The 21,877-nt window shown below is 41.8% G+C and overlaps 1 protein-coding gene across 1 annotated transcript in view; it reads left to right on the top strand.

Annotated features, from left to right (window-relative positions):
* LOC122926460 (patatin-like phospholipase domain-containing protein 2) overlaps positions 1–21,424 on the top strand; it is a 28,091-nt gene extending 6,667 nt beyond the window's left edge. The window contains exons 2-9 of the mRNA XM_044277841.1: positions 8,858–9,090; positions 9,891–9,956; positions 10,725–10,934; positions 11,629–11,689; positions 16,717–16,920; positions 17,496–17,628; positions 17,721–17,834; positions 18,495–21,424. Coding sequence (XP_044133776.1) covers positions 8,858–9,090; positions 9,891–9,956; positions 10,725–10,934; positions 11,629–11,689; positions 16,717–16,920; positions 17,496–17,628; positions 17,721–17,834; positions 18,495–18,753 — 1,280 coding nt within the window. The 3' untranslated portion in view covers positions 18,754–21,424. The remainder of the gene's footprint in view (positions 1–8,857; positions 9,091–9,890; positions 9,957–10,724; positions 10,935–11,628; positions 11,690–16,716; positions 16,921–17,495; positions 17,629–17,720; positions 17,835–18,494) is intronic.
* Positions 21,425–21,877: the final 453 nt, after the last annotated feature.

The following is a 21,877-nucleotide window of genomic DNA, read 5'->3' as shown; positions in this document are numbered from 1 at the left end:
ACCGTAATCTATTATTTATTTTATTTCATAATCTATTTTTTTGCCAGTTGTTTCGCACTGCTATGTATGTGTGTATATGTATTTTATCCACATTACTTTTTTGTATGTTCCTTTTTTTTAATTTTTTATACCAATGTGTTGATATACTAGAACACTGATTGTAAAGAGAGACTGATGCATCCTCAAACCTGCTACATTTTCCCAGCCTGAGGTTGAGGAATGTGCGGTCTGATGGGGGTCCGGCTGGTGATTGACCGTGGTAGTGAGCTGACTTGTGGGTGGGGAGTTGTCCTGCCCTTTGTAAGAGGGGTTACTGCTGGTCAGTGTCCTGTGTCTATGGAAATGACTGGGATCAGCAAGAACAAAGGTTCCGGGTTACTCCAGTTCACACAGGCTGTTTACATTGCAGATCTATATACATACTGCCATATATTTAAAGGCACAGTCCTCTCAGTGCAGAGGTCGCTTTTAGTGTAAATGAACTCTGACGAACTTCTGGACTTCTTATTACAGATCGAGGACATTTAGGGGCAGTTAGACTAATGCCCTAAAATTATAAAAAAAAAAATATATATATATATATATATATATATATATATTTTTTTTTTAATATCCATTTATGTTAAACCTGATGAGAAAAAAAAAAAGCCACAGTAAAATAAGAATGTAAAAGAGTATTATAAGCGGTCACTACAACCAAGCAAAACAGAACTGAGCGATACGGAATATGTCAGGGTCTGTTCGGTGTTATACTTTTTCTGTCCGTATTGCATCTGTTTTTCATGCGCTTGACTAATAACACTCAACATCTCCTTGTGACCATCAGTGAAAACGCATTGCATTTAGATGCTTTATGTTTTTCATGCAGCCCCATTCATTTCTGTTGGGCAAAGGCTGTGTGAAAATGGACAAAATAGAACTCGCTGCAATTTTAATATTTTTATTTTTTATTTTTCCCCTGAACGCTCGGATGATCAGTGAAAAATGCTCATATGCATATACCCATTGAAATGAATAGGTCAGGCAGGATTCCGTCTGGATGCTGAATTTTCACAAAATGGAAAGCATCTAGACATAAAATTCGCTCATGTGCAATTAGCCTTGGCTTATAATGAACACCATAAAAACAAAACCTGAAAAACCATGCTGGAAATTATTTTTTTTTCCTTTTTTATTTATTATTATTATTTTTTTAAATACAAGCCTTGATAAATGAAATGGTGCCATTAAAAAAATACAACTTGTCCCGCAAAAAGATAGGCTACGTGAATGGAAAAGTAAGAGTTATGGGCCTTTTGAAGGCAGGGAGGAAAAAAATGAAAATTGTCACGATCCGTAGGGCCCCTTTCACACGGGCGAGTATTCTGCGCGGGTGCAATGCGTGAGTTGAACACATTGCACCCGCACTGAATCCGGACCCATTCATTTCTATGGGGCTGTGCACATGAGCTGTGATTTTCACACATCACTTGTGCGTTGCGTGAAAATTGCAGCAAGCTCTATATTCTGCGGTTTTCATGCAACGCAGGCCCCATAGAAGTGAATGGGGCCGCGTGAAAATCGCAAGCAAGTGCAGATGCGGTGCGATTTTTCACTCATGGTTGCTAGGTGACGATCGGGCTGGGGACCCGATCTGTATTATTTTCACATATAACATGGTTATAAGGGAAAATCATAGCATTCTGAATACAGAATGCAAAGTAAAATAGTGATGGAGGGGTTAAAAAATAAAATAAAAATTAACTCGCCGAGTCCACTTGATCGCGTAGTTGCGGATCTCTGTCTTCTTCTGTAATGTTGAGCTGCCGGCTAAGGACCTGTGGTGACGTCACATCACATGGTCCCTCACTATGGTGATGAACCATGCGATTGGACCATGTGATGAGCACAGTGACGTCATCAAAGGTCCTATTCCTGTGCACAGCAAAGAAGACAGAAGAGATGCCGGCTGCGCGATCAAGGGAATTAAGGTGAGTTAAATTATTATTTTTTTAACCCCTCCAGCCCTATTGTACTATACATTCTGTATTCAGAATCCTATTATTTTCCCTTATAACCATGTTATAAGGGAAACTAATACAATCTACAGAACACCGATCCCAAGCCTGAACTTCTGTGAAGAAGTTCGGGTCTGGGTACCAAACATGCCAATTTTTCTCACGCGCGTGCAAAACGCATTACAATGTTTTGCACTCGCGCGGAAAAATCGGGCATGTTCCCGCAACGCACCCGCACCTTTTCCCGCAACGCCCATGTGAAACCAGCCTAAGGGGTTGAAGCAAAACTGATGTTTAACTCAATCTCAGTTTAACCCATTAAAGAAACATGCTAATTGCCAGAAGTCACAGCTTCAGCATGTTTGTAGATTCAGAAAACCTTACTGGTTACCATTACTTACTGCGGATCATATTCTGCAAGACAAGATTGTGGCTATTGACCTTTCACTTAAATTTATCCTTGTGTGCTACCCATAGACAGACCAGTGACTTGATCTTGTGGTAAAGGGATGTAAGAAAATCCCTTTTAACTCCCATAAGTTACTGAAGAATCTGGAGTTTGAGTTGCTGCATGTAGACTTTTTTCTTTTTTTTTTTTAACTTTGCCCCTTAATTATGAGAGATTAATAATGAGAGTAGCTAAAAGATAAAAAAATGTTATTGACTTTGGGTGTATCTAAAGGTGTGTGCACCCGTTCCCTACTTGGGTGTAGTTGAGCCACTAGACCTTTTTACTTTTTTGTGTTCCTAAATAATGAGACTACTTATTTGTGTGAAGATTAAATGCGATTTCAGGGATCAGCCAACATTTCACTATTCCAGGAAGCGCAAGTAAAATAAGGATGGCGACCTGATTGTCTAGCCAACAGCCCTCCCCATGGATGATACAATATGAGTCTCTCTCACTCTGGAGGATCTGGCATGGTTATACATGACATGGATAGTATTACTTAAAGGGGTTGTCCAATTTATATTTATTGATGACCTATCTTCAGGATAGGTCATCAATATCAGATTGGCTGGGGTCCGACACCCGGCACCCCTGCCGATCAGCTATTTGAAGAGAAGGCGCGCGCCGTGCCAGCGCTGCATCCTCTTCACGGTTTACCTTCTCTTCTTCAATACAGTGATCCGTACCATTGAAATGAATGGGACCGCTTGGTTGTAATTACACCTGCTCACCGCTGCAGATGCAACGGCTAGAAGGTAAACCGTGAAGGGGAGGCAGCGCTGGCACGGCGCGCACCTTCTCTTCAAATAGCTGATCGGAGGGGGTGCCGGGTGTCTGACCCCAGCTGATCTCATATTTATGATCTATCCTGAGGATAGGTCATCAATAAATATAACAATGGACAACTCCTTTAATTTCCTCTGTGGGGGTGCTGCAGGGGGACTCGGCACTTCCTAGCAGGTTCCTCTGCAGATTGCAGTTGATTGTTGGATGTCCCACCCCAGTAGTAATGTACCCTGTGATCCACTTATTGTGAGGGGACCCTTCTAATAAACAAGGATTGTCCAAAGAATATTCAGACATTTGGATATATAGGCTAAGGCCGCTTTCGCACCAGCGTATTGAAATCCGTTAGTAGTCTGGCTCTGGAATACGCACGGATTCCTGATGATATACCATCAGTATTGCTTCAGGATTTACATGCATATTCTTTCCTCCCTGCACTCCTATAGACTGTAACTGTACATACAAAACTCGGACATGCTGCGGAATTATAAGCCCATGTGCTAGCCCTATTCATTAACATTAGCAGTGGATTCTGGTACATAAAATCTGGGCCATATACGGATTGCAAATACGCTTGTGTGAAGGGAGCCTAAAGCTGGATTATCTTGTGCCCACTAGACACGGTGACTGAGGACCCACCATCCAGCTGTACAGAGCACATGCATGTCTCCCAAGGATCCATTCACACAGCCTTATCTGTTTTGTGGTCTCAAAACACAGATCCCCGGCATGTGCGTCCTGCATATCGGACAAGAATAGGACATGTTCTACCTTTTTTGTGGATCAATGGAACGGGTGTGCTGTCCACATCTTTTGCAGCCCCATTGAAATAAATGAATTCTCATCTGATCCTGAAAAAATGCATATCGGATGCGGACTGAAAATACAGTCATGTGAATGGACCCTTAGTTGTATTGTAGGCTGTTTTGAACCTCATGGGCCCTATTTTTGTTCAGGCTTTTAAGCAGAGATGACCAATTGGAAAATTACAGTTCTCCAATTTTTTTTTTTTCTGACCATCTAATAATCTAGAACACTTGATAATCCGACACCTAGCTGGCCCCATTGTTGTAATATAGCTATGTGGGTACATATATTGTTTATTTTGGAAAATGGTATCATTCAGACCCTGTTGATGCCTAAAATTGAAATGAATTGGCTTGGAGGTGTTCCTGTTATGTTGTGCCTTTCATGGCTCATAGGCTTGAGCTGAGCTGCTCACCTGTAGGCTCGTCTTCTCCAGTTCCCTAGCTGAGTTTACTAGAGGTCCTGCACGTGACTCTGTGACCCAGTGGAGCATATCACCACATGCAGATAAGCCCGAGCTACTGAGAACATTCACTTTGCTGATTTCTGTATTCTGATTATGTTTTTCAAAGAAAATAGCTAATGTTTCTGGGCATGACGTACATTTTATGACTCCTGTGATATCAAGGGTAAAGTTTGCCTTGTGATGGGGATAAGCCAATTATTGGGTAATATGCACTATGATATGAGTAGTCTTATGAAGGACGGCGCACTTGTCGGAGCTCTAAATCTTCAGTTCACAGATTCATAACTACAACTGGGGAACTTACTGCACAGGGATTTACTGTCTGGCACCAAATGAAGTACATTTCTAAGCATGTTGGCACAGATTTCAAGACCCCATCAAGAAGAGACATGTCTTTTGCTGAAATGCAGTAGTTGTCCACATGTAGACCTCATTGAATAAATGAAACTTTTGTATCATAAGAAACAGTAATCCTTGTAACTTCATCCCGGTTTGTATGGTTTAAGATTGATATGTGCAAGCGCAAGAACTCATATGGGTCAGGTGTTTGCAAGATACCAGAAAATGTGTGTGGGCAAAAGACAATACACTGTTCAATGCTCAGGGTGTAATTGCATCCACCAAGAGGTAATTTATAAGTTATCTGATCGCTGATGGGCCAATTGCTTCGACCCACACTGATCACAAGAATGGGGGCCCCGTGTCCGCTGTTTAAAAGGTTGCAACTGTCTTCCAAGTTTGTTGCTGCTCCATTCAAAGTCTATGGGACTGACTGAGATGGCTGACCACAGTACTTGGTTATCTTTATCAGTCCCATAGACTTTGAATGGTGCAGCTGCATGGAACACCAGTTCTCTTAGTCAGACCCACAGGTAATTTTAATTCTGGGAAAAACCTCATTAAGAGAATGCTTGTATAGTCATTCCCCAATGCCTTATATTATGTGTTTGCCAGTGACCAACAGACTATAGGTTACTCTTTATGATAGCCTGTGGACTCCATATTAAATACTATGGGTGGTCATTTATTATACTGAAATATAAGGCGTATTTCAGGTACAGATGCGTTGCGCCGCTATCTGCTACTTTGCCCTGTTCACGCCAGGTCTAAAATTGTGGGTGGGGTAGGGGGTGGGCCGGCAGGCCCATCTCATTTACAATTTTCAACCCCTGTTTCAGGTGTGTAAAAAGGCCACCGGCGTCTAAAATGATTTTTAGATGCTTTTCAAGTTCATTTTTGCTATATAATCCCAGCCTAAAGTGCATAATACAGCTGCATTGGCTGCTATAAGGATGGGGGTTCTCTTTACATTAGCATTAAAAATGCTGTATTGCCTGGCCTGCCTTTATCCAAAATGTTCTCAGCTGATCCATTTCCCTGGAACTCCATGTTCCACTGCACTAAAGCTCTTCATAAATGATGAATCATAGTGCTCTGTCCTTACATGATACAGATGATATATTCTCACAAGGTCAGACATGAAGAACATTATTGGGGAGCTCTACAGAAGCATAGCAATTACAAATAGATACGGATTCACGGATATGGAATATGGATGTTCCATACGTGTGGATAAAATGTTCTATAGAACTTCCAGCATTTCATGGGGACCTGTTAGAAGCTATCAGTTCCATGTACCTGAGAACCTCCTCCTCCACAACTACGTGAACAGGGGGCTGAAGGTTATTGTAGAGCAACATGCCCTTTCAGGCTCTGTTATTCTCGCCTTATTTTGGTAGAGACTTAATGTCCTATTACACGGACAGATTGTTGTCAAGATCATTGCTAGCATTGGCGATCATCTTGCAGTGTAATACTGCCACCGAATACCCGATGAACGAGAAAACGCTCCTGCCCATGCTGCGGAGGAGATTACTACATGTAGTAGCAGCGGTCTCCTCCACTAGCTAGCAAGCGATTGCCGGGAGGGAATACTTCCCTTCCAACAACCGCTTGCTCGATCGGCCTGTGGAAAACAGGCTTAAGAGAGCACAGAGAAGATGGAGCACGTCTTTGGGCTATCAGTGAGAGATGGGACCTAGTTAACCATGCAAATACATAGGGGGTCACCTATTATTCCAAAAATTATATTGTACCGCCACTTCCAATAAGTGTGGTGGTATCGGTTTACACCCACAATATACTGATAAATTTTGTAAACTGGATTATTTAAAACATAACCTTTACTAGGTCGCTTAAAATATATTTCATACTGGGTGAGAGACAGAAATAACAACTAACATAACAACCTCCACTGTATCTCATACACCAATGAATATATGAAAAAATGGTTGGATCTCACCTCATCCGAGTCTGATCCCCAATCGCAGAGGGTGGTCCTGGCAGTTGGTGGTGCCTGAAACCGGTGTGACCGGGGTGCTGCGTATGTGATGGCAGTGTTGACCTCCTATTAAACCCTATTCTGGCTTTCCTGCCTATCTAGGGGTGGGGGGCTATTATTCACACCTGCCTACCACAATGGAGCACCCGCCCCGACAGGGGCGACCCCACACCGAACCTTACCCTCGGTATGGGTCTGGTATTCTATGTAACCCTATTACATTGCCCTACATGCCATGTTTCCATCTTCTATCACAGACATCATCAGGGGACTTCACATGTATTCAAGGGTATTCAAAGATCAGGGTGGTTTTAACCTCCAATCAACTACAAATAAAATTACAAACATACACTCAGTATGGGTCACTTATATTATTGAGCAATGCAGTCAATTCCATTCAGTGCACTTACTCAGAGATCAGGGTGGTTTTCGCCTCCAATCAGTAGGACAGTTGGTGACTCTTATCCTAACTGGAACATGGGAAGTGTCCCATGTCAGTAACTGTCTCACTCAAACTAACGATGGTCCGGGTGAGCATTAGGTAGTGTTACTTGCCTCCTCTTATCCCCCTCTTCCGCTCGGTATCCGCCCTCCCTGATTAGTTAACTCACCTGTCCGAGTCGCATGTTGCTCCACGTGGAACGCACGCCGCTCGCGTGCGTTCCACCGGACCGGAAGTTCAGGTCACATGGTGCGGACCGAGCGGAAGTGAGGTAAGGGTCTGCGACTGAGCGTTGCTCGTTACATAGCAACACCTAGGCTCAGAGCGCACGGCCCAAATACAAAGCAATTGATGACTTGCCTCTTGTTTATATACATGCACAATCGCATCATACGGATTTAAATTAGCAGGACCGCCCAGCCCACGCCACTATACTCTGGATGAGACAGTTACTGACATGGGACACTTCCCATGTTCCAGTTAGGATAAGAGTCACCAACTGTCCTACTGATTGGAGGCGAAAACCACCCTGATCTCTGAGTAAGTGCACTGAATGGAATTGACTGCATTGCTCAATAATATAAGTGACCCATACTGAGTGTATGTTTGTAATTTTATTTGTAGTTGATTGGAGGTTAAAACCACCCTGATCTTTGAATACCCTTGAATACATGTGAAGTCCCCTGATGATGTCTGTGATAGAAGATGGAAACATGGCATGTAGGGCAATGTAATAGGGTTACATAGAATACCAGACCCATACCGAGGGTAAGGTTCGGTGTGGGGTCGCCCCTGTCGGGGCGGGTGCTCCATTGTGGTAGGCAGGTGTGAATAATAGCCCCCCACCCCTAGATAGGCAGGAAAGCCAGAATAGGGTTTAATAGGAGGTCAACACTGCCATCACATACGCAGTACCCCGGTCACACCGGTTTCAGGCACCACCAACTGCCAGGACCACCCTCTGCGATTGGGGATCAGACTCGGATGAGGTGAGATCCAACCATTTTTTCATATATTCATTGGTGTATGAGATACAGTGGAGGTTGTTATGTTAGTTGTTATTTCTGTCTCTCACCCAGTATGAAATATATTTTAAGCGACCTAGTAAAGGTTATGTTTTAAATAATCCAGTTTACAAAATTTATCAGTCACCTATTATTCCTCTACACCAGAAAACTGGTCCTGGTTTGTGACAAAATTTTCAACATTTTAGCTTCTTCCCACTCCTTTACCACTTTTCCTAAAAAAAATAATAATAAAAAAAACGGGAAAGGAGGTGGTCTGACTCTTAACATGTGCTCTGCGTTTACTGGCTCGTTTCCTTTGGCCTTTCTTTGGGTTTGACGGTTGAAGTAATGTTTTGCGAGATTGTATTCTTATGTGAATTGCTAAATGGGAAAGATTTGTTTAGAGGAATAATTTAATAAAAATGTATTAAAGTAATGAAAAATTTTAAATCACAAACTGGCTGCCGCCACTGTGTAAGGAGCTCTGAGGGCATTTATCCTTGTGTTTGTTTCATAGTTTTCCCGGTTTTATAGCAGAACATTATCTTCTGTCTCTGCAGCACAATGTTGTTCAGATGTGATGGACGTGGCTAAGGAAGCCAGGAAAAGAAATCTGGGACCGATGCATCCTTCCTTTAACTTGGTCAAGATACTGAAGAATGGCCTGTACCGAAACCTCCCTGAAAATGCACATGAGTTGGCATCGGGCAGACTATGCATATCCCTCACTCGGGTCTCAGATGGTGAGAATGTGCTGGTGTCTGAGTTTGGCTCTAAAGAGGAGCTAATTCAGGTACTGTTGAGTAGACTGGTGCTGATATCCTTCTGAACCGTTCTATTTGTTGCTGATGGATGAATGAGGGTTGGGCAACTAAGAAGGCAGGGCTTAGGGCGGGTTCACATCGCTGTTATGATTTCCGCTATTGTTTTTCTTCATAACATGGTTATAACGAAATTCATAAGACTGAATTCAAAAGGGAAACCGTTAGAGATATTCCGTTTTGAGCCGTCATAATAGAAGTCTATGGGCAAGCATAACCGATCCTTCTGGTTTCCGTTATGCCGGACGGAAAACAAAGTCCTTTTGACTCTAAAGATTTCCGCTTTGAATTCTGTCTTATGAATTCAGATATTCAGAACAGTGATGTGAACTCGCCCTTAGATTGGTTGGAGCTGTGGAGGGAGGGCTCCTACTGCAATCAGTCGCCTTACAGTCAGAGAGAGGCCTTGTCTGATGTTTGTGGGAAATAGGAGGGAGACCAAAAATAATAAAAATCTGTATTTTGATTGCAATATGAGACAGAATAGGCTCAAAGTAGTGGAGTAAATAATGGAAAGAATTTCCCGGGAATTAATCGGCATATAATTGCACCTCGATAATGTCTGGAAGTGTCAGCAGGGGCCTAACCACTACTTTCAGGTAACATTTGTGACCCTGTCATACCAGTAGGAAATGGTTATCAGGTTTTGTCAGAATTCAAGAGCTTGTAGATCTTTTATATATTCCTTCTACTGATGGTGTACGTGAGTGCATTTCTTGGATTTCTTTATCAGTTTATCCACCTGAATCTTTCTTTACCCTTTTTCCCATAGGCTTTAATATGCAGCTCCTTTGTCCCCATTTACTGTGGGATCATCCCTCCAACATTCAGAGGAGTGGTAAGTATCTGTTCTGAGAAGGATTAAAGCCTAAATAGGGTGTAATTAAACTTAAAGAAATATGGTCAAATATTTGCTGGAAAGCAGAGCTATATAGTCAAGCCCTGGTTAAACAAATCTAGAAATTGAATTAGGGGCCATCTGACACTGCCCAAGGTTTAAAATGCAGACTGGCCATCCAGTGGCTGTAGGGTTCTTTTGAGTTTTAAATTGTTAATGCAGCAGAATGTGGTTACCGTTAGTGTCCTGCCATTAAGCTGCCAGGAGGAGTGGTGGACAGAAGTGACAACTCTGAGCACATTGCTGCTTTGCAAAAGTGGTTGTCGCCCTTTCAAGCCTCTTGATCGGGATAAACTTGATAGAATATCCTTACCAGCACAATATGTATTAATACTGGCCCAATAGGCCAGAATGTGGAGAGAGGTGGAATAGGAGATATCTATCCATCCATCTGTCTAATTTAGTTTTTTTTTTTTTTAACTTCAGCACCCACCCCCCAAGTTTCTGATCAGCTGATCATAAGTCTTCTATTTGGACGTTCATGCACCCTGTCTGTTTGCTCAGCCCCTAGTAGTGGTTGTAGTGAGAAATCCCTTATACAGGTTTCCAGTAGGCTCTTACCCACCACTAAGCATACAGTATACGCAGGATACAAGGTCTGCAACAAGACACTCCATGAATTCCTCAAGTGTTAGGACCACATAGGTGAGACTTGGTAAGGGAGGTGCTTTCACTCCATTTATATAATTGTTGTTTTTTAATTTGCAGCGTTATGTTGATGGTGGTATTAGCAATAATTTGCCTGAATATGAGTTGAAGAACACCATCACAATCTCTCCATTCTCTGGGGAATCTGATATCTGCCCGAGAGACAACTCTACCAACTTTCATGAGCTGAGGGTGACCAACACCAGCATCCAGTTCAGCCTTGCCAATCTTTACAGATTAACACGTGCCCTCTTCCCGCCTGAACCTAAAGTAAGGAACAAAATGTCTCATCTTGCACAGTGTATCTTTTCTCTGAAGGCTTCTGATGTGGCACAATAATAAGGGTCACTTGGTTGCGAGGAAGTCACTGAAATTGGTTACAACCTAATGACTTCATAAACCTAATTCTCCAGAATATCTGTTCAGTCTATAAAGACCTGTTCTGTCTTTAGCAACCTGCCCAGTCCCTGCTGGAGGTCATGGACATGGAAAAAGTGATTAAGAATGACATTTCTGAGGCAAGTCCAAAAGTGACGACCTGTAACCTCCCCCATATCCTTCTACAGTCAGAAATACTGGGGGAAACTCTGTGCCTATTGACGTCATCAAGTCTCATAACCTAATAAGGCACAGGAAAATAGGTTTCCTTAATGTTAAACTGAATTAATATACCTATTAGCCCGACTTGATTTCAATCAGTTCTATGTAATGCTAGATTTCTCCAGCAGGGGGCCATGTAAAACTATATATCCTTTTTATAAAGTTTCCTGCACCTTCATCTTCTTACTTATATTTACTCCTGATCATGGCTATAGCAAAACACTATAGATTGATGCACATTTTACACCTGTTCTTTTCGGAATTGAATGGCTACAACTTATGTGACCCAGCGTCTCTTGGGTGGGACCCTGGCATCAGCCATATTTGTTCAATTAATTTCATGGTCCTGATATTGTCTTCACAGATTCTGGGAGAGATGTGTCAACAGGGCTACAATGATGCACTTAGATTCCTAAAAGACAACAGTATGTTTAATTTCTTAATTCTATCTTCCGTTTGTCAAATCTTCATGACTCCGCCTTTTTCGCGGCGTGGCATATTTGCTACACATGTGTTCACTTTGTATAGTGTTAAAAGGAAATCCTTTGTAATAGAAACATTTGGATTACAATACATAGAGCCTTAAACTTTATATACCAAGCTGGCCTTAAGCTACTTTAACACTTGCGCTGTTAATTCCGGTATTGAGCTCCGGCAGAGGATCTCAATACCGGAATTCAATTTTTTTTTGTTTTAATGGTTTTATTGTTTTTAGTGATGGATTCATTCTTTTCCTTTTTTCTATGACTGGACACAAAACTGCAGCTTGCGGCGGTTTTGTGTCCGGTTACAAAATGTAATGCTAATGGAACGGAAGACATCCCGATGCATCCTGAACGGATCTCTTTCCATTCAGAATGCATGAGGACTAAACGGAAACTGGCTTAGTTGTCCATAGCAACCAATCAGATTCCATATTTCAAGATAAGAAGAATGGTTATGTCACCCGAAGGTGACGTAGGACACCAGCGCTGGAGTAGCAGAGCCCACCCGCTACCACCCTCTATGTCTGGGATTTGTGGGTGAGTATTAGTGAGAAAAGAAGGGAAGGGGCGGGTGATTGAACTTGCCTTCTCCCTCAGTTCAGTATAGCAGGTAAGCGCACCAGGCTGCTCCATTCTTTAATTTCATTAATTTTTTCTCTCCGGTCTTGTCACCCGCCCCTTCCCTTCTTTTCTCACTAATACTCACCCACAAATCCCAGACATAGAGGGTGGTAGCGGGTGGGCTCTGCTACTCCAGCGCTGGTGTCCTACGTCACCTTCGGGTGACATAACCATTCTTCTTATCTTGAAACTGAAGGAGGACAACAGCTCCTTTTGACACTCAGCAGCGGAGTCAGTTCTGCTGATTGTTCGCAGACCCACCAGTAGGGAGCGCAAGGTGGATTCACTTTCTACTATAGATTCCATATTTCATTTTCCAAAGGAGCTCTGAATTATTAAAGATGGAATCTGATTAGATGCTATGGGCAACTAAATTCATACTTCGAAACCAATTTTTGGAGCATGGCTCTACTGCTTGGCATACTAGTATATATTTTTTTCAGTGTATGGTGGTAGCAGCACAGTATAGGATTATTTATTGTTATCTGTGTATAGTGTTATTTGGACAGCTGTTAAAGGGCATCTGTCAGCAGATGTGTACCTATGAAACTACCTGACCTGTTACATGTGCACTTGGCAGCTGGAGGCATCTGTGTTGGTCCTATGTTCATATGTGCCAAAAAAGGAAGTTTCAATGTATGCAAATGAGCCTCTAAGAGCAACGGGGGCATTGCAGTTACTCGTAGAGGCTCTGTGCTCTTTGCAACTGCCATGCCCTTTCCACTTTGACTTTAAAAGGTCTGCCTGGCCTTGACCTCCTAAAATCAAAGTGCAGAGAGAGAGCGCAGAGTCCTCATTGCTCCTGGAGGCTCATTTGCATATATTGAAACATTATTTTAATGAGCATTGCGGCCACATATGAACATGGGACCAACACAGATGTCTTCAGCTTCCAAGTGCACATATAACAGGTCAGGTAGTTTCATAGGTACAAATCTGCTGACAGATGCCCTTTAATTATGTAGTGTATTGTTATTTGCATACTGCCTGACACTACATTTTTTTGGGGGTACTAACAGGAGATACCACACAGGGCACTATCCAACGTAAAGTCAGCTGTGTAAAACCACACTATATGGACACTCTATGGGCCAGATTTATCATTAGCACAATTCAAAATAATGGAGTGAAAAAGTCTAAAAAATTTGCGTAATCGCTAAAACCGCGCCAAAAATTGAGACTTTTATTGGCTCTGCGCTATGTTCGCCAGTTTTCTGAAAGTGGGCGTGTTTTCTTATGTAAATGAGTCTCTAGACAGCTTTACTATTGCGACAATTTAAAAAGTCACAAACAAATTGCGCAATTTCACTCCAGTGAGGACCATGCTTATTTTATGCGACTTTTTAGTAAAGATGTGCGACTTTTGTAAAGCCGCTTACTGAAGGATAAACTGCTACCGTCAAACCACATTTGTCACAGTATTAAAGGACCATCAATACATCTGACTTAGCCAAGAGTGACTTTGGACATATGTAAAAGTGGAGTAAGATGTAAGTGTAATGATAAATCTGGCCCTATATCTATATTTGGGGCCGTTCACATTTTTTTTTTTGATCATCACATTCTAAGAGCTATGACTTTATTTTTCCATCGATGCAGCTGTATGAGGGCTTGTTTTTGTTGTAGTTTTTATGGTTCTTTTTTGGGGTACACATAGTTTTACTGGTTAACTTTTTTTTATTTACTCTTTCTGGAGGAAGATGGGGGGTGGGGGGGGGGGGACGGAAACACCGCCACTGATTTGTACATTTTTCAACATTTCACTTTGTGGCATAAATAACATAACTTTATTTTCTAGATCAGTATGATTACAGTGATACCAAATACATATAGGAGGTCATTTATCAATAATGGCATTATTTGCGCCAGAAACATAGTAACATTACAAATCAAAAGTGGTTAATTTTTTTCACCTCGTATATCAAAAGGCACACGCCGCTTGTAAAATGTGACTTTTTAAAATATCAACTTGATTATTCGCCTATTTCTCTTGATTTGCGACCATTTTAACACCAATAGCACTAAAATGCACCTTTTTTTTAAACTGAAATGCACCATTTCCGCCACCCCTGTCCAGGCCACACTTGCGACTTTTGAAACATTATATTTGCGACATTTCCAGTGGTAAACTGCGACTTTTGTCTCACTCAGGGCGTTTTTGTCATTGTTTTGTTTTTTGTTGAATGACAATTTACTGACAAAACCCTGCTATTTAGCTCCTTTTACATCGTCCGGCTTGAATACTTACCGATCAATTGTTCCCACGACGAGTTGGTTTTTCTTTTCATAAATGCAACTTTTTGATAAAAAGTCACATCTTTATGCCATAAATGCGACTTTTTACACAAAACCCCACCTCAGAAGCTGGCTTAATTGTCCGCAACAATTTGAGCTATTTCCACCCATAAGAGGATGATAAATGAGGCGTAATATGCGCCAATTAGATAGCCCCTCCCACTTTGACATGTATAACTCATTTCTGGCGTGATGCATTCTTTATGATGAAAATCGTGGAGAAAACTGTTTAAATATTTGGCGCAAATTAAAATGACATTCTTTTTGGCACATTTTACACCAGAATTGTGGCGCAACATGCTTAATAAATGTCCCCCATAGTTTGTTTTACTACTTTTGCACAATAAAGCCACTTTTTTAAAGGGAAAACAAAGTAATTTTGCATTGCTGCATCTCACTATTTTTCTACTGAGCTGTGAGCTTTTTACAGGACAACTTGTAGTTTTCAGTTCTACCAAGTTGGGGTACATACGGTAACACTTTTTTACATAAAAAAAAAAAGTTAACTTGGATTTTTTATTTTTTTGTATTAAAAGTAAACTTTTTTTTTTCACTACACACAAGGTTTATTTATATATTTTTTATTTTTTTTAATAGGTGATTTTTCTGATCGCTTTCATAATACACTGGCACAGCATAGGACAAACATTGCAGGCAGACCCATGTAAACCCATGCTTTGAAGATCCCAGCGCACAGTTTCTGTGCTGATGCTAATGCCAGAGGAGGTCTGGAGATCTACAGTTATTGAGTCAGCAGAGCATTGGCAACTTTTATACATGGTCTGCCATGTCATGGCTATGTCGCTGTGGTTCCTAAAGGCATCTTTCACACAAGCGTGTCCAGATAAGGTCCGGATGCGTTGTGGCAAACCCGCGCGAGTAGGTACGCAATCGCAGTCAGTTTTGACTGCGATTGCGTTCAGTTTTTATCGCGCGGGTGCAATGTGTTTTGCACGGGGGTAATAAAAAACTGACTGTGGTACCCAGACCCGAACTTCTTCACAGAAGTTCAGGTTCAAGGTTGTGTAAATTGTATTATTTTCCCTTATAACATGGTTATACAGAATGTTAAGTAAAATAGGGCTGGAGGGGTTAAAAAAAATAAAAAATAAAAATTTTACTTCCCTTAATCCACTTGTTTGCGCAGCCGGCATATCTTCTGTCTTCATCTGTGAGGAAAAGGACCTTTTTGATGACATCCCTACGCTCATCACATGGTCCATCACATGATACATCACCTAGCAACCGGGCGTGAAAATCGCACCTAGCAACCGGGCGTGAAAATCGCACCGCATCCGCACTTGCTTGCAGATGCTTGCGATTTTCACGCAGCCCCATTCACTTCTATGGGGCCTGTGTTGCGTGAAAAACGCACAAAATAGAGCTTGCTGCGATTTTCACGCACAAGTGATGCGTGAAAATCACTGCTCATGTGCACAGCCCCATAGAAATGAATGGCTTTGGATTCAGTGCGGGTGCAATGCGTTCAACTCGCGCATTGCACCCGCGCGGAAAACTCGCCCGTGTGAAAGGGGCCAAACACTTCCACTTTACAATAATACCACCAGGATGGAAGAATTTCATGAACTGACTTGTTTAAATTGTGGCATCATATGACAGGACCACGCTAAAGTTCATTGAGCTCTTTAAAACGAACCATACTTTAACAAATGTATGTAAAGGCAGACTGCATGGCCAGGGGCTGGATTTTATACACCTGTGGTAATGTTACTGAAGGATCACCTGAATTCAATGATTAAGAGTGTGTGCCCCAATACATCTAGTCTGTGTATGTTTTTGTGTTATGTACAATGGCAGTAGATCGGATCTGACTTTGCGACACATGCCACCACCTTTTTAGTTGGTGTTCTCCAACCTGTGGATCACCAGCAAGTGCGAAACTCGTAACAACTGGGAGCTACAGGTTGTGGACCTTTGTCTTACATTATCTTGATGAACCAGACAGAAGTTCTAAGGGCTTCAGTGTGCTAAATGACGCTACAAAACTGTATATGTAATGTTGTTTTTTTCTTTTTCTTTTGTGTTTCTAGAGCTTTTGATATTACCTTCACCCCAGTGTGATCTGCAGTTAAAGCAGGGAGTTTCAGCCACTCCTTGCAGCAGCCCAGAGTGTACCATGGTCCGATCAAAGAAAGAGGAAAAGAAGGAAGGCGATGAGACAACCCTGCTGAAGAAAGTGTGCTGGCCTCTAGATAAGAGGATAATGGAAAAGCTGCCCCCCACATTGCTGAATGGTAATGGCGCCCCTTGGCTGTTTATAACTTCTAACTATACTTTGTTCCAGTTCCTCCATAAATTGCAAGATGGCTTGTTTTAAGTCAGAACAGTCCTTAACTGTCAGAGGCTGGTTACATCTCAGGAACATTGCTGACAGACACAGGGCTGTCCCAGTGTCTCTTTGAACTAATTTTTGAGTTTCCAAACCCTAAAGGTTATAAATTAACCTTTTTCATGGTTAGTGGTCCAGAGTTGGGTCCAGATTTTAGACCACATTGCAGAGAATAATTTTAAAATATTCAGTCTTCTTAGTAGCAAGGAGTCTTGACCTTGTGTTTTTGTACCTCAAGGGTTACCAGTTCCTGTGAGGAAGTTGGGGGTGGGTGGGATCTGCTATACGGCTTGCAGATCCACTGTCATTTTTGCTGTCGTCCATACAGTGACTTGAGAAAGTCTCTTCAGCTGTGGTCCTTGTCTGACAGCAGGTGGCAGCATTCTAGCAGATATACCATCTCTACACTTTTTCAGTCCTTTTAGCTGGAATATTCTAGTGATATTTGTGTTAATTATTTTAATGGTTTGATGTTTTTAGCTTTACAAGAAGCCTGCAAGGAGAAGGAAGGACTGTACAATCAGATCACCAGCCTCTTGCCGTTGCGGGTGGCTTCCTATATGGCTCTGCCTTGTACTCTGCCTGTGGAATCTGCATACTCTTTAGCTTTAAGGTGAGAACTAGGCGGTGCAGTTTTCTTTTGTAAAAAGAACAGCTAATTTGGAATAGCACAGATTTTCTTCTATACACTATATCCCTGTACAGGTTGGTAGACTGGTTCCCTGATATCCCGGATGATGTTCGTTGGATGCAACAGTTGATGCGTGCTGTGGCTGGAACTGTCTTTTACCAGGCGAGGAAAAGGCTGCTCCCAGTAAGGTAGGTGCCTAGGGCTCATGTTCATTATTGGTCACAGGCTCCAAAGGGGGATGTTCAGTTTGGGGCAAAAACACCTTTACTTAAAAGGATCTCCAGCTATATGACACTTGTGGGGGTTCAGTTTTTGCCCCTCCCTCCGGTGGGCTAATATGAAACTGGGAAATTAGTCGTGGTTATAAATAACATTATAAATAAAATCAGGGCATGGATGGTCCAAATCGTTGACACTAACCAATTTATTGTAGGGTTTAAATGAGGGTGCAGAACAGGAGGACCAGCCTTTGTGGACTCAAAATGGAACAGTAGGTTATCTGTGTAGTTAGAGGACACCTTTTCAGATTACATTAGTCTGTAGAGGGGGATCTGTTCTGGGCCCCATTCAGTCCCTACAAAGAGATTTCCATAGACTGGTACAACAGTATGCAAGTTTTGACCTCTTGACGCTCCCTGCCACAGATTGTGTATATGCCCTGAAAGCGCCTGTCCAGGATTAGAAAATCGTGGCTGCTTTAATCCAAAAATAGCACCACACCTGGCCACAGGTTGTGTGGTATGGAAGCTTAGCTCATTTTAGTTTTGATCTAGTTGATCTTAGTTGTGATCCAGTTTTTGAAAGAAAGCAGCCATGTTTTTACCTTTTTTTTTCTTTCTGTCCAACAGGCCACCAGTTCGCGGCACCTTAAGGAAGTGTCTGAGCCTCCCATCTCCATTCCAGCAGCCTTCCTCCTATCTGCCTCCTAATAATTACTCTTCCATGGACCTGGAAAGCTGGGTGTTTGATTTCTCCTCACCTATGAATTTAAACTCTGCTGTATGCGTGCCAGAATGTGGGTACCCTGCATGTTTCGGTTCTGATGACTCAGGAGTGGAAATGAGCCTCTCTTTTGAAGATGCAGATTCTTTAGAAGTAGGTTTCTAGGTTTTACTGGAAATAAAATTCATCTCGCATGGTGCTGGGATCTCAGGAAAGAAACTATTGTGCATGCCTACATATGAGGAAGAAGTACATTCTGCGATATCATTGGTGACCTTCCTGCTGGGACCCATCTACTATGGTGCAAGACCGTGTCTTAACAGCACTTGAAGTTCCTACACCTTCTTCCAAAAACAGCACCACAGCTGTCCACAGGTTTTGTGTGATATTGCAGCTTAGTCCATTGAACCAAATTGAACTGAGCTGCAATACCACACACAGCCTGTAGTGGGTGCAGTGCTGTTTGGTAGAAAGCTGCCATGTTTTTCTATTCCCGTACAACCTCTTTAGGTAACCATCTTTTGAAAGTCCTTTTCTTGATTGGCAAGCCCTATGCTATGCTTCATATAGGGACCAATTAACTGGATGAGAACATCTATTGTCTTTGCTAGACCCTGAAAAATCTGTGATCATCTACAATTGAGGCCTTTACAGTGTCATGAATTTGACCCGCAAAGGTATCCCATCCCTTAAAGGGGTTGTCTGAGATTATGAACAACACCACCACTTATGTCTATGGTTTGTGTCTAGTATTGTGTCTATAGTAGAATGGGGCTAAGCTGCAATACTGGACACAGTTTTAGGACAATAGTGGCACTATTTTTTGTGAGAATTTCCGAACCTTGAATAAGTTTATATTAAACAAGTGTTTTTTGTTGTTTTTTTCCCTCCACACATCCCTGGGAACACTTCTATTAGATTCCATACGTGTTCATGTCACATCTTGCTGTGGTGTTGTGATGGTAAACTTGTAAATAATCTAAATTGTATTTTAATGATCAAAGCGAAAAAAGAGAAAAAAGTTTGTTTTATTATTGTACAATATATTTTTAGTACCTGTGATTTATAGCACTTTTATGAACTCAGAACAACTCCTGACACTTGGTGCGCACCACAAACGTTCCTGCAATGTGTATAATGTGATGGAAATGTGTATTTATTATGGTATCAATGTCCGTGGACAACCTGTAGTGTCTCAGTCTTTGAATATCTTTGGACCTCCTATATCAGAATGGTCTTGGACAAAATATTTTACTTGTTGACCATGGGCGACATGACCTTGGTTGTTTGAAGAGTTTTTACAGCGCCACTCTTGACCACAGGTTGTGTGTGATGTTACAGCTCAGCTCCATTTACTTCAGCGCTGTTGAGCTTTAATACCAGGGACAATCCATGGACCTGTGTGACACTGTTCTAGAAGAAAGTGGCCATATATTTTTTTAACCCTGTACAACCATTTAAGACAAGTGATGCTCTGGGCCTGGAAGGACATCCGTTCTCAAGAACCTATAGCTCTACAGATTGCCCCTAGTGGTGCTAGAATATTAAAGATAATGGGTTGTGCATTTGAAACTTAAAAACATGGGGGAACACTCAGAACAGAATATGTTTAGGCTTTGAGATGTTGTATTGGATACTCAAAATGTGGACGCAATCGGACCATTTCACAAACAACTTCATTATTATGGATCATTTATGACCACCTACCACTAGCACATAATGATGGCTGCCATACAATACAGTAATGATGTTTTCATTAGGCCATCTCTATTAGTTGGGCACCGTGTACCTCCTTAATGACTGTAGTCTCCCACCTTGTTTAGTAGATAGTTATATCCATCAGCTACACGCAATAGTCATGTTGTGGACAGTGGTGATGACGGAGATGGCAAGTTCCATTCAGTCTTTAGCATTGTCCTTGACTATATACAGTCCCAATATTCTCCAAACATGCAGTGCTTGGTGTCTCTACCCTCATGACAGTCATGTCATTAAATGCCCAAAATGCATCCTGCGTTCCTTGGTGCATGTATCTGTCTCTTGGTTATCACTTGGTTATTATTTTTTTTTTTTACTTGTATACAAGTGCAATTTGATCCATGCATAAACACTAACCAAGAGGCTGTATCTATATTGAAATGTACCCTCCAACAACTTTGACAAAATTTGAGGTGACTTAAAGTGGTTGTATGAGGCTAGAAAAACATGGCTGCCATCTTTCAAAAACTGTGCCACTCTTCCATGACTGTGCCAGATATTAGAGCTCAGTCCAATTCGACCCTTTTTTTGCAATTTCATACAAGCCCTTGTGTTTATTTTTATTTTTGAGAGGCCTTTTATTTTTGCAAAATATCTTAATTATTGCTGCCTTAAATAATATGACGGGTGCTGCACATTTACTTAAAGCATAACAGTCGCTGCCATAGAGAATGGCCAGCCACCAAGCCTTCCAGTTTACAAGGTACCAATGACTTGACGGATATATAAGGCACCAAGTACCTCACTCAGTTAGTAGCTACCTCCATGGTGGTGGACAGGAGTATGCTTTCACCAGCATGTAGGTGACTTGTGGTACATTTCTATTTGTACGTATTTTACTTTTCTGGACTTGTATAAAATGTATCACTTCATTATAAGTCTGTTTCATTATTTGGACCTCAGTTTTACTCTGTTTACTCTATTTGGACCTCAATTTACTTTTAAATTTGCACATTTGTTGATGACATGTGGTTTGTGCTACCATCTTGGGTTTATTTCCTTCAGTTTACATGTCGTCTTTTTCATGTTGTATTATCTATTGACAAATGGTGGATTTTGTTTTAGATGACCACTGTGATTGAAAATAAATATAATGAAAATGAATATTTGGTTGGTGTCCCTTCTTAGAGGATTTGGCGTCATACACTGAACAGCCATAACCTTTACAGTGCTGGTAGGTGGTGGGAGCTGAGCCTTCTACCTTATCATTGGGTGTAAACGTTAACATGGTTAAAGGAGTTTTCTCGCCCAGTTTCCTTGGGGGACACAGAAGACCTTGGGTATAGCTCATCTCCCTAGGAGGCGTGACACTAAGAAAAAACTGTTAAGCCCCTCCTCCACAGCTATACCCTCAGCCTGGAGAGAAAGGCTGCCAGTTTTAGCTTAGTGTCCAAGGAGGCAAGACACTCCCTGCTACTGCAGGGCTGTTTTCTCCTTGTTTAAATTTAGATTTTTACTTTTTCTTTTCTTTTGTTCCAGACAATCAGGGACAACAGAGTCGCACTAGACCTCTCTGTTTCTCCCGGGGTCG

The sequence above is a fragment of the Bufo gargarizans genome, chromosome 2 (assembly GCF_014858855.1).
Source record: "Bufo gargarizans isolate SCDJY-AF-19 chromosome 2, ASM1485885v1, whole genome shotgun sequence".
NCBI lineage: Eukaryota > Metazoa > Chordata > Amphibia > Anura > Bufonidae > Bufo > Bufo gargarizans.
This window is presented reverse-complemented; position numbering and strand designations above follow the sequence as displayed.